The sequence below is a fragment of the Peromyscus leucopus genome, chromosome 7 (assembly GCF_004664715.2).
Source record: "Peromyscus leucopus breed LL Stock chromosome 7, UCI_PerLeu_2.1, whole genome shotgun sequence".
NCBI classification, from domain to species: domain Eukaryota; kingdom Metazoa; phylum Chordata; class Mammalia; order Rodentia; family Cricetidae; genus Peromyscus; species Peromyscus leucopus.
In genome coordinates, this window is record NC_051069.1 from 47,285,554 (window position 1) to 47,299,745 (window position 14,192).

A 14,192-nucleotide genomic window follows, 5' to 3' on the forward strand; every position below is an offset into this window, starting at 1 on the left:
CTGGCTACAAGTCATCATTGGAAAGACGCTCAATTCTTTCAAAATCACAGAAAATTTATTTATGAGTAGGTCCAGTCACTCTAGCATGTTGGCTCTTTGCAAGCAGCAGATGAGCATTCAGTGTGTCTGTGTACTGAGATAAAGGGTAATCCACTTTGGATTCAGTAGGAAGGTGAGAATGTACTTTTGATCCAGTAGTACTCTTCATATAAGAAATATAAATAAATGTTTTTTTTTTTTATTTCAGCTCTTTGGCTGGCTTTTTTGCAGAGTTCATTTTGAGAATGTTGTCTTCGGTATTCTGACAATCATGTCAATACAAGGTTGTGCAAACCTCCATAACCAATGGAGCATCATGGGAGAGTTTACTAACCTGCCTCAGGAAGAACTCATACACTGGATCAAACACAACACCAGGCCAGGTGAGATGTTATACATATATAATATAAAGCACACACATGTGTTTGTTTGTCAAATACAGCTAAGAATTCCAGATGTGTGTGTATCATATATATATATGTATGTATACATTTGTGTGTGTGTGTGTGTGTGTGTGTGTGTGTGCGCGCGCGTGCGCGCTCAGGCGTGCACAATTCTGACTTGCAGTAGTTCAATTGTCTTTCTTTACAATGGTCTGTAAGAAATAAACGTTCATCAGAAATTGCGCTTCAATTTTGATTGTCATCTTTCCCCAGATCTAGCCATGATACTCTCTTATGATGCTGTAAGCTCCAGCATGCCACTCCATCACTAAAGGATAAAACTGACACTCCTCACTGTTCTAGGCTCTTGGTGTTTATTACATGTTTTCAGGAAGTTGTATTTAGTTCAAGTGCTTAGTTATATTTGGAACAAAATGTTATTTCAGTGGACTTAAATAAAATGCCATATGCTTGTGACCAATTTTTATAAATAAAAATAATCTTAAAATTATATAAACATTTACTGTACTAAAATGTCAAGAATGAAGTTTTTGGTTTTTGACTTAACAGAAGCCTAAATAATTGATTTTGATGTAGTTATTATATCCAAGTTTATATTTCCAAAAATTTTGCCAACAAGTAATGAAGGATTTGAAGAGCTGGAGAAACAATAAATTGTAAAAGGCAACTAACAAACTTTATCACTGATATTACAAAAACACCTATTTACTTCATGTGTATGTATATGCACCTGTATGTGTGTGCACCACATCCATGCAGATCCTGTAGTGGTCAGAATAGGAATCCAATCTTCTGGAACTAGAGTTATGTGTTGTGAACCTCCATGTGGTGCTGAGAACTAACCCTGGATCATCTGCAAGAAGTTAGTGCTCTTAACCACTGAGCTGTCTCTCTAGTCCCCATATTGTGAATATTGAAACACTGAAGTACAGCATTTTTTTCTAATGAATCCACAGAACTACAATTCACAACAACAACAAAATCATTTGAAAAAAAAGTGCTATGACATTGGCCTTTTACATAGTTCATAGTATTACAGGATAGTTTTCCTTCTGTCTAGTTTTCTGCCTGTAGTGCCAGTCCTTAAAGTACAGCAGGAAGCTTTGGTGAAGTAGGTATGGGTAAGTTTGGAAATGTTTCAACTGTAGAGTCTTGGTAGATCACATAGCTTTGCTGTGTCTGTGCCTATTTATCTACACAATAAGAAAAATAGAATTCATTGAGTTGTCCTACTAACCAAGTCACAGGATCCTTATGAAAATATCATGTGTGGAGTCAATGAGAAGGCTCAGTGGGTAAAGGTACTTGCTGCCATCTCTGAAGAGCTGATGTAGATTCCCAGGCCTCATCTGGAGGGAGAAAACCCATTCCCAACAATTGTCTTCTGTCCTCTCATATGTGTATCCATGCACACGTGCACACACACAAGCATACACACACACACACACACACACACACACACACACACCCCAAATAAATAAATGTAAAATAAAATTTAAAAGTATTGTGCATAGCTTTTCACCACCAATCAAGCAAAGGTTAAATATTACAGAAGACAAGAAATGGATATTGAATAATTAAAACATCTACATCAGTGGCCATTATGTAAGGATCCTTCTTGAACTTTTTATTTTCTTTAAAGTGTTTTCCTAAGAAACGTCATCTTGTTTCCCAGATGCTGTTTTTGCAGGTGCTATGCCTACAATGGCAAGCATCAAGCTATCTACACTGCATCCAATTGTGAACCACCCACATTATGAGGACGCAGACTTGAGGTAAGAGGTCACCTGTTTGTTTACACACACACATACATATGTTCATCTACATATACTCATGTATACATAATCACATAAGCATTTTTCTACTCATCTCTGGAAGTTAAAAGGATGCACAACGCAGCTGGTTTTGGAAGGCACACCTGTAATCCCAGCATTTGGGAAACTGAAGCATGAGAACCATTGAGATCAAGGCTGACCTGGTGAATCCAAGGCCAACCTGAACTACAGAATGGAGCCTTGTCTCTAACAAAGAAACAAAATTTATAACAATTTCTAAAGGTACCTGTTTCTTCTGACGTAGGTTGAATAGAGCCTCAAATCTGAATCAATCCTGAGCAAAATAATGTTGCAGGACTGGAGAGATGTCTTAGTCAGTAAAGGGCCTACCATTTTACTGTAGGTAGATGAAGACCCCAAGTCAGGTCCCATACACTCAAAACCAAAGAAAGATACCCAGCATTGACCTCTGGTCTCCAGACATGCACACACATGTATATACCCATACAAACACATACATGAGCCAGACACACATACACACAACAAATGGTTCTCATGTATGGGGGTTATGTGCATGAGAGAATGACACACACAAGCAGAGAGACATGTCTGGGGACCAGAGATCAGTGGTAGATGTCTTTCCTGATCGCTCTGCACCTTATTCTTTGAGACTAGGTCTATTGAGGGTAAAGTTCAGCTAGGCTGGCCAGTGAGGTTCTAAGATCTTCCTGTTTCCAGTTCTCTCTGTGTTTGGGTCACAGATAGAACAAATGTCCCTGGCTTTGGGTGTAGGGGGCCTGAATCCAGGTCTTTATTTATAGTGCAGCAGGTATGGATTTAAAAGCTATTTTGATCAGTCTATCATTTGTTAAAGAAATCTTTTGCTCTTAATTTTTGGCATACTGCTAGAATAAAAGTTTGAATTCATTCAAAATTTTGTCTAGTTGTGGTGATTGAACATCCCAAACAACATTTAATTTGATCAGGGACAGAATTTCTATTGTGCTGTATTTGAATGAATATCCTAGCATTTCAAAATCTTATATGGTGTTTTCCTATCTGTGGTAGTATCCTGGATGCCCACTGCTAAAAACTCACTTGTCAGTTGTTTCTTAGAGGGAAATTATCTACTAAATCCGTATTGCTACAAGCCTCAGCTCTTTTGTGGATTATATGAAGAAACGTTTACAATCTGAACTATCAGCCTGACACCCAGTACAATTTTAAATTAACTTAGATATAACAAGCTTCAAACTGCTCTAAGATTTAGCATGTTCAAAACATAAATATTTGTGTGAAAACCAATCTCTCAAAGCAGTTGCATAGTTTATGACCATACATATCTGTCTTCCATCCACTGAGGGTTACAATATCAATTTGCTAGCAATATTTCTTTAATCTGTTATCATTTATTTTAAAATTTGTTTGTAATTGTTGTTTTTAAATTTAAAGGGCTCGAACAAAAATAGTTTATTCCGCCTATAGTCGAAAATCTGCAGTAGAAGTGAGAGATAAATTGTTGGAATTACATGTCAATTATTATGTTCTAGAAGAAGCATGGTGTGTTGTGAGAACAAAGTGAGTATTGATGTTGTATATAATATGGTATGTTGTAAAGCCAAAAAATCACTCTATATTATTATATAATGACAAGATGCTGCTATGTAGAAGTCCTGATTCTTTAAGGCTATATATTTTAGATACATCCCATTAAAATATTATTATAGCATAAGGTAAAATAAGTTCATCTAGAGAAATTAAATTATCTTCTGATAATAGCTATTAAAATTTTACTTTAATAACTCAATTTTCATGTGACCTTTTATATTTACTTTTCACTGATATATATATATATATATATATATATATATATATATATAAACATGAACTGTATAAAGATTAAGGAAGTAAGGTGATGTTTTAGCACAAGTATTCATCATGTAATTCTTTAGTCAAGTTAAAATATCTATTGTAAATATATATATTCTATAATTTTTCAAATTTTTGTAATATTTGATAACTGAATTATAAGTGAAGTATATTTATCTCTTAATGTTATTCAATTATATTGCATGCATAAAGCTTAAAAATGTCTTGTAACTATAGATGACATAAGTACATTATAAATTATTTGAGATTTGCATTTTCAAAAATGGAAAAAACAAAGTGTTCAGTGGATTTCTTGAGTTTATTATTTAGATTTCTGGGCTGAGATATCAACAGATCCAGGTAAGTAAATTGCCTATAACCACAATCTCATTCATAAGTCAAAAGATCAAAATAGGTTCCAGTGTCATTAGAATGTATTATGTATAGTATCTACTTTTCAAGCCAAACTTTCAGTTATACACATAATGGGAAAATGGGACCAAAACTCTGAAAGTAGGAAGTTATCAGAAACTGGTTCAAAGTATTTGATTAAGTATCTAGAGAGTCCATATTCACTATTCAAATGATTAATAAAATAGTCCTGGGGATACAGTTCAGCACTCACTTGGCATGTGCAAGGCCCTGGCTTCTGTTACAGGAACAACAAAAATGGGCCATGCCTTTAATCCCAGCACTCGGGAGGGAGAGGCAGGCTGATCTCTGAGTTCTAGGCCAGGCTGGGCTCCAGAGTGAGTTCCAGACCAGCCAGGACTACACAGAGAACCCTGTCTCAAAAAACAAACAAACAAACAAACAAACAAACGGGGGCATGAATTAAAGTAGAACATGCTATCAGTTGGTGAAAGATACAGCTTCTCAACAGAACTAAAACCACCTCTGTTGGGAACTCTAGACGTAAAATAGTTCAAACTTAAAAGTGCTAAACAGCAAAATTTATTTGATACAAGAAAAAAAGCGGTGAATCTGAATTAGATCAAGAAAAGGCAACTAATAAGAACAGGACTTATCTAAATTGTTTTTTAAGGAAAATTTGCAGAGACCTGGACAACTTAACTAAGTAACTGAACATGACAGGGACAGCTGGGGCCAGAGGGAAGGAGAAGACAGGTGATAGGAAACAACAGCTGAAGAAATGTCTAGTTTCTGAGGTTTGAGAAAGTCATTGACTGAGAGACCCACTAAAAAGTTCCACAAATCCATTTAGGGCAAACCTAGAGAAAACCAGAGCGAGGTGCACTGCAGCCCAGCAGAAAGGTCAGAGGAAGGCACACTGCAGCCCAGCACAAAGGTCAGAGCAAGGCTCACTGCAGCCCAGCAGAAAGGTCAGAGCAAGGCTCACTGCAGCCCAGCAGAAAGGTCAGAGCAAGGCTCACTGCAGCCCAGCACAAAGGTCAGAGCAAGGCATACTGCAGCCCAGCACAAAGGTCAGCTGGAGGACTGTCTTGAAGAGAAGAAGGTGCACACCATGATGGACACCTGACTTCTCATCAGGAAGAGCCTGCTTGTCTGATTCTGGAGTGAGCAAAGCAGTGAATGAAGACATCAGGAATTCCATGTTCAGTGAAACTCCATCTGTACATGAGGGTCGGCTGACGGGGTTCAGGTCAATGGCGTCTCAGTGGCATTTTGCAAGCAAACTTCTCTACATTGTAGAGAAATGATTCCTGGTGGCGGCTCAAGTGGAGGGAACAAGGCAATGTGCTGAGAACTTGCACATGTTAATGACCACATTGTTCTTCTATGGGAATATTTTAAAAATCTAGCAAAATAAAAGAAAACATCAGCGTATTTTTCAGCTTATAGAGTGAGTAGTACACATGACAATAACAGCACAAAAAAGAATAAGTGGAAATATAAAGCTTTATTTATTGAAAGGAATTTAGCTCTACTGCCCAGTAAAAGATATTTTGAAGATTTCTGTTTGCAATCCATAAACAACCACTAAAATGCAAAATGTAAAAATAAAATTAAAGTGAGGCAGTAGATAATGGAGCGCTATCACTAAAACTTTTCACTTAACTTCAAGGAAGTTGAGTAGTTTTTATCAGATAAAATAGCTATTAAACCACACCACCAAAGGAAAATGGCACAGTGCTGAACAGTTCCACATATCAGGGTGCTAGAATGATTGGGACTGTGAATATTTGAGTGTAAAACAGAACAGGAGTAGATGTGAAACAAAGACTGACAACTCAGAGGTAGAAACAGACCAGCAATACAATTAGATATTAAAATACTTAGAAAGTGATAAAAAGGCTATGCTGAAATCTTCAAGGATATACAAAATCAAAAAATTAACATAACCAATTAAAGAATACATAGCACTCTGATAAAAGCTCTTAGATACACACACACACACACACACACACACACACACACACACACACCATTCAAGAGCTAATGCAGCATAGACTGGGATAAAATACAAATCTGAATAATATATAATATGTATGTATTCAAAACAGTTGGAATTGCATTCTTTGACAACATGGAATAAGATTAGAAATTAATAACAAGATATCTGGAAAAGGTCTAAATAATTGTAATTTGGACAATGCAATTAAAGATCAAAGATAAAATCACAAGGGAAATCCTAAAATATTTGGACTAAATGAAAATTAACACAGCATGTCAGAGTCTGTGGTCACACCACAGCAGTATTCGGGACGAAGTGTGTGACTTTATATAAAGAGGCATAGAAGTCATTAACTGTGTGCATGAGCCTGTCATCTCAAGTAGTAACAGTAAATTGATCCCAACTATATTTTCAAGGGACAGTGGGCTTATCTCATGAATGCAATGGCTTAAATTCGTAATATAAGTAAAATAAAAAGCAAATTTCTATGATCATTTCAATAAACACAGAAAAGGCATTTGGTAAAATTAAGCGCCCACTCACAGTAAGACTCTTGGGAAGCAGTGTGGTGGTTATATGTGCCTGCAATTCAAACAGATCATAAACTTAACTGTAAACCCAAAATGTGAAAGTTTTGGAAGAAAATAATTGGGACCTTATGATAGATTCCTTAAATCAAATATGACAAGCATGACACAAGAATGCATTAGTAAATGAAATCTCCTTAAAAATATAAACCTTTCATAAGCAGAATAATAATAGAAGATAATGAATAGAAGTAATGTAAGTAAGAGTAATGGAAAATAAGTCACAGCTAGAAGATAACATTTTTGAATCCTGTGATTAATAAAGAACTTTATCTAGATATAGAAAGAACTACTAAAATTCAATAAGAAAACAATTTAGTCAAAATGGGCAAATGCTTGGACACTTCAACAAGAAAATTCATGAATGGCAAAGAATCATATGGAAAGATGTTTGATGTTACTATCCACTTACAAAGTGTACATTAAGCCCACAAAGTGGTATTTTTAAATCACCTAGTAAAATATTTAGAGTTGAAAGAGAAACTCTCTCAAGTGTTGCCGACATGGAGGCATACCTACTACTCTCATGTATCAGTTGCATGATAGAATGTGGTACAACCACTTCATGACAGAACTTTACAGTCTCATAAGAAACCCAACACCTGCTCTGTGTATTTGCTTAAGATTAAAGAAGGAATTTATTGGAGCTGAATAGCTGGCTCATCAGTTAAAAGGATGTTCTGCTCTTGCAGAAAACCTGAGTTTAGCTCCCAGCACCCACATAAGGCAGATTATAATCACCTGTAACTCCAGCTGCAGAGGATCTAATGCCCTCCTCAGGCCTTCACAGGCACTGAAACACACATGGCACACACATGCATGCACGTGCGCGCGCGCGCACGCGCGCGCGCACACACACACACACACACACACACACACACACACACATACACTCATAAAGTAGACTTTTAAAAAAAGTAGCCATCCATACTTATAATTGTATACAATTATTCACATCAGCTTTTTCAATAGCTGCAACTTAGAAATAATTTAAATATGGATTAACAGGTAAATTAATTGCTAAACACTATTGGAATATTTAGACAACATAATGCCACTCATCAATACATACAATATGGATAATAATTGTATTTAGGAAAATAAGCCAGACAAAATTAGAAAGGAGGCAACAATTCCAGAAAGTACACACAAATCTACAGTGACAAGAAGTGGATGTATGGTTATGTTTTGAAAGGCATTGATGAACAGAAGAGTGAACTGCAAAGAGCATGGATGAGCTGTGGAGACAGAGTTATGTTCCTTGTTTACACTGGTCCTCTGTGGGTACATAAGTGTATTAGAAAGAATCAGATTGAAGCCTCTATGTGCCATATATTGATTGATTAATATTGTTAAGTCTAGAACATCAGATAGAATATTTAAACTTCTCACACTTCAATAAGAAACAATACAAAATTTGACAAATTTGGTTAAGATATTGTACCAAAGAAGTTATTTTGAACAACCCATAACAACACTAAAAAGACTACAATTATGAAGACTGGTGATACCATACATTTATGCAAATTTAAAATCACATACACTGTAGAAATGGAAAACAGTACAGTCACTTTGTCATCAAGTTACCAACCACACTTAGCACTCCACCCTACAGTTCCATTGCTAGGTGTCTGCCTAAAATCAGTTCTTATGTGCTTCAAGTACCCCAAATGCTGAGTAATTTGAGCATCAACAAATAAACTGTGGTCTACCATGTCATAAAATACTATTTAGAAATGTAAAGGCAATAATACTTACAACAAATATAATATTCTAATTTCATCTCTTGTAGCAAAATACCCAGACAGAAAGCAATGTATGGGGCAGGGAAGAATTATGGGTATTTATTTGGTTTACAATTCAAGGTCACAGTTCGTCATGAGGAATGTCAAGGCAGGCATTCATGAACCTGAAGGCAGACTTTCTTGTTGTTACCTTACTATTGCACAGTATTATCTTAGAGTTTCAGACCTAGGAACTCACTTCAATACCAAAGAAATGTGACAGGAACCATGGAGGATGTTGCTTGCTGACTAGCTCACAGGCTTATGCTCATCTAAATTTGTATTTCTATTTTAAAAGATTTGTGACAGTGTGTGTGTGTTTCTGCATGTGTGTAAGCCACGTTTGCAGGTGTCTATGGAGGTCAGAAGGGGGCATTAGATTCCCTGTCTAGAGTTACAGGCAGTTGTGAGCCACCTGAACATGGGCTCTGCAAGAGAAGTTTGTGTTCTTAACCACTGAGTTTCTTCTCCAGCCCCTCAACTAGATTTCTTATAGAATTCAATAGCACCTGCAATGGGATTGGTGCTGTCCACAGTGGGCTGTGCCCTCCTACATCAATTAACCATCAAGACAATCCCCTACAGACATGCCCACAGGGCAACCTGATCTATTCCACAATTGGAGCTGTCTTTTCAAGTGTTTTTAGGTTGTGGCAACTTAACAGGTGAGTTCACCAGGACAATCAGTATCTAAGGTATCAACAGCACAGTTTCTAAAATAAGGAGGCCAGAAATGAAAAACTTACACAATGTATTTGCACGGAATTTTAAATGCTGTAGTGCAGAAAGGAGATCTGTGCATACCCAGGCTGTGTTTGGGGATGAAGACTGACTACCAGAAAGGCATAGGGAACATGTTAGGTGATAGGAATGTTTCTGCATTGGTTGTGATAATCCCTGCATACAGTTAAACTTTACATGGGAAATGTCAGGATTTTATATGTTATATTTCAAAATATACATTAAAAATTTGATGTCAGTTTTGCCTGACTTCTTCCAACTAATGATTCCTATGTAGTAGGGTTACTCTCTATCAAGACACATTACACCACTTAGTGTACTCTTATAACCATGCTCCCCAAAAGTGAAGGGCTAAAGAAAGCAACTTAGACTAAGAACCTCCTTCCTCTGCCTGGATATGTTTGTCTACTAATTCAGGGCACTTTATGTCAAAAACATATGGATCTTCTAAGGAATTTAATCAGTTCTCCTTTAATTTATCTCACTCAAATACAAATTAGTCTTATGACTGGACAGAAATAGTGGTCCACAAGTATAATTATATTTCATATTGGAGGTAAACTAGTTCAAATATAGATTTCTGTCTCCATATTTTGTGTTTATTGTCAGCATATGTTGACTGGGGCTGGAAATGTAGCATGCTTCATTTTACTGAGCTTAATGGTTTCTGCAGTTATGGTTTTAAGATTTTAAGTAGTTAAATCAATTAGCCTCTGGAAATTTAGAAGTTATTTCTTAATTTGAATATGCTAATTTATTTAATATGGCTATTTATCTATGCCCTTTATCTTTCAGACCTGGTTGCAGTATGCTTGAAATCTGGGATGTGGAAGACCCTTCCAATGCAGCTAATCCTCCCCTCTGTAGTGTCCTGCTCAAGAATTCCAGACCTTACTTCACCACAGTATTTCAGAATAGTATGTATAGAGTACTGAAGATTAACTGAGAACAAAGCTATCCACCGTTCTGTGCAAAGATGTATGTTAAGAAAGAACACTTCCGGCCTTACAACAATAAAAAATCACAAGCTTTACTAAGAGACACTTCAAAAGAAGATACAGTTATTTAAAGTTTTCTGGTTACTAACGATAAATGACTTCATTGTTTACATCGACTGTCAGCCTGTCAAGCTAACCTCATAAACGATTAAGTCATCTCCTACATCTTCAACAAATGTTCATTTTAGTTTTGAGGAAACATGTATGCAAAATAACAATGTAATTTAAGAAACCAAGGATAAGTAATTCCTTTTCGACCCAGCTCGGCATGTTGCTTCAGGTTTCCCTAGTACCTGTGGATCAGCCCAGACCCTCTGAGCCATGTAGACAAGTGCAGACTCAAGGGACCTGATGGTGGTGGTGGCCTCAACTCTCATGTGCTTTGCATGTTCTAGCTACCCCTAAAGAGAGAGTTTTACTAGCTTTTAAGAACCTTTAAAAATCATTTCCAGTCCAAGTGTTTCTAAGCACTTGGGTTTGTAATAGTTTGAATCTTGTGAAGGTTATTAACTCAACCAGATAAATATTTGCCACTGATTAATTTCCAGACTAAACCCAATAATTATTAGTCTGTCAGTAGAATCCTGTCGTTTTCTTTTAATAGCAGGTAAAATAAAAATTACTATGGAACCAAATCAAATTTGGGAATAATCATCAGTAAAGAAAATCCAGCTGGGTTTACCATGTGAGGTTTTCAGGGGCTAGATTGTGAACAAAGCAATAGCCTTCTCATCTTGGTGGCTCCAGCTTGCTGAGTATGGTCCGTGTTTTAAGCCGCCATCTTTTGTAATACATATTTTAAGTCATCACTTATTTTTAGTTTATGATGAAGATGGCATTGTCTTATAAATTTTATCTCCCAATAAAAGCTATCTGTCATAAATGCTTTGGAAATTGGCTATTACCTTGAAAGTAGAGTAAATATGTATCTGCTACAAATTAAGCATCTTGGAGGTTTTATACTTACATTTTCCTTATATTTTTGGCCATCCATAAGAGATTAGTCAATTTCACAGATTAGTTTACTTGCAATAGGTAAGCAATTATATATAAAATTACTATAAAAGTTGGAAAATATTTTAATGCTGGACACAAGAATGCTGTATTGTGTAGATTTTAACATTTTCAAATAATTCCTTTTGTTGTGTGGATCAGAGAAAGGAAAACATTCATTAAAGTGACATTTCAGGACAATGTCACCAGAGGGATATTTTAGAGTAATTATCAGAACTCAACAAAAATGATACAAGCTATGTAACCAATAAAATGTTCCATACACATAATATTTTCCTATGAATTTTGTTATTTTTCTGTACAATGCTTATTAAATCATTTTAAAGGTCCACAAAGACTCTCTGTGTTTTCTTTTATGAAGCACATATTTTAAAATTAAAAGAGCCCTGAAATCATAGGTTGCTGGGAGTATTAGCTGGGTTTATTGGCAGTGATCTTTAGCCATTCAAACCATTTTGCATGGTCTCACTGGGAGGCAATGTACTCTGGTAGAGAATGTGGGGGATGTGAAGTATCATTGACTAAGCTTGATTCCTGGTTCTCTCAACTTGGTCTATCACCAACCATTCATTCAAAAAGATATTCCTACTCATTTTGTGGTAGGTTCTGTGCTGAGCTTTCTCATATTGTCCTGTAAAGTTTTGTTTCTTCAGTATAAATCAGAACTCTACCCAATTTCAGGGTCATTGGGCATTAGTTAAACAGTGTTAAAGTGCTTGGAATGGGTAAGCACTCAGCTGATGTTCCTTCTTCCTTTCCCCGGCCCACTAAATATTCATCTCAGTATTAGAAGACTGCAGTGAGGTAAGCCCATCTCAGAATTCTACACAGCTCTACATTAATTTGGTGTAAACAAATAGGAATCTTAGACCTCAGCTTATTTTCAGTTTTTAAATAAATTAAGCTATTACTTATGTGCATGGTTTAGCACCTATTGCTTTGACATTTGAAGACTACATGTGAGTGCTGTGAGATGGGCAATGGGCAGCTTTTTCTTCTGTGCAGAGAAATTTTTCTCCTGGTTGGTAGTAGGTAGCTGCTCCAGCTTTGACCTTGAAGCACTTGACCTTGAAGCACTGCCCCAGCAAGGCAGCCAGTAACTACCACGCCTACCTAGCACCTGACCCTGGGGCATGGCCATTACAGGAGCCCTTAAGACCCAAGATCCAGATGTGCCTGCTCTCTTGATTCCTCGTGATCCTGGATGCTGGATGGCAGACCGAGTCAGAGCTCTCCAGAGAAACCCGCTAGATTGCACCTCACTTCTCCTGGATCCTGACTGGCTGTAAGCTACCCCAAAATAAGCCTCCTTTTAACTACGTGGAGTTGCCTTGTTAAATCCCCACATTACTGGTTTCCTGTATTCCTGTCTTGTACACTGACCTCAAACCACAACCGAAGGAAGCTTCACACAGCTGTCCTTTATTGTCCAGCCTCAGGAGTGATGTGTGGTCATAACAAATAATTAGGATTTTATTTTGCTTTATTTGTATAAGAAAAATCAAGTTGAAAGATAGGGGAGTATTGGGAAGGCTCTACTAGATAGCTGTGCAGGTTTTGGCTTGTTATCTTCTTTTACTATAGCTTAAAACTCTCTGGGTTTCTGTAACACCTAAAGACATAAACACAGAAGACTGTACAACTGTGTAAAAACATTACATTGGCTTTCTAAAATCTTTTTTGTTTGTTTGTTTGTTTTATTGTACTTTTAAAGCTTTTTGGTTAAAAACTAAGACACAAACACAGATTGACCCGGGCCTAACAGGGTCAGGCCTGCCAGTAGCACCACCCCCCTCCACATGTTTCTCCCCAGCAAGTCTTCAGTGGCAGCATTCTGTGCCACAGTCACCTTCTATTATAGTTGTTTTCTTCTGGATCCCTCCGGAGCCCCCTCCCCCTCCCCCACAAGCACTGCTGTTGTTGCCCCTCTTATCAGAAATGTGCCCATGAGGTTTGACTGACTTGCTTCCTCTCTTCTTCACAGACCTTCTTGTAAGATGATGATGTATCACAGACATTACCAAGGACTGGGAAATATGCTAGGAAACTATGTCTCATACAAATGTCAGAGAACCCACAGCTATGATATCACAGCAGTGTGACTGCCTAAACGAGACCAGGACAATGGAAGCACCCAACAGACATGAAAACTTGGAAGGGGAAATTTGTCTGGGCCTCACCTGTAGATAAAGAACCACGGGAAACTAAAGATTACAGAGAGAGGGAGAGTCAGTCTCTTCCAGGGAAGAGCCCCTCCATTGGTTATCTAATATGAAGGGGTCAGCCTTGAAACCACGTACATACAAGCAAAAAATTAAGTTCAGCACATAGTATGTATACATGTGTGTGTGTTTGTGTGTGTGTGTGTGTGTGTGTGAGAGAGAGAGAGAGAGAGAGAGAGAGAGAGAGAGAGAGAGAGAGAAGAGAAAGAGAGAGAGAGAATTATAGAGGCCAGAAATTTGATAGAGAATAAGGGAGGCATGGGAGGGGCTAAAGGGGGAAAGGAAAGGGAGAAATTATGTAATTATATTTTATTGTATAAAAAATCTTTGGGGTAGGAGTTCAGATCGCTCTTTTTAAGGAACATTTTGCACTTGTAAAAGC

General features: G+C 37.2%; 1 protein-coding gene across 1 annotated transcript in view; it reads left to right on the forward strand.

Moving 5' to 3' along the window:
* Window positions 1-11,923, forward strand: part of Dpy19l2 (dpy-19 like 2) — a 96,865-nt gene extending 84,942 nt beyond the window's left edge. The window contains exons 19-22 of the mRNA XM_028872566.2: window positions 248-422; window positions 2,119-2,218; window positions 3,671-3,796; window positions 10,372-11,923. Coding sequence (XP_028728399.1) covers window positions 248-422; window positions 2,119-2,218; window positions 3,671-3,796; window positions 10,372-10,522 — 552 coding nt within the window. The 3' untranslated portion in view covers window positions 10,523-11,923. The remainder of the gene's footprint in view (window positions 1-247; window positions 423-2,118; window positions 2,219-3,670; window positions 3,797-10,371) is intronic.
* Window positions 11,924-14,192: the final 2,269 nt, after the last annotated feature.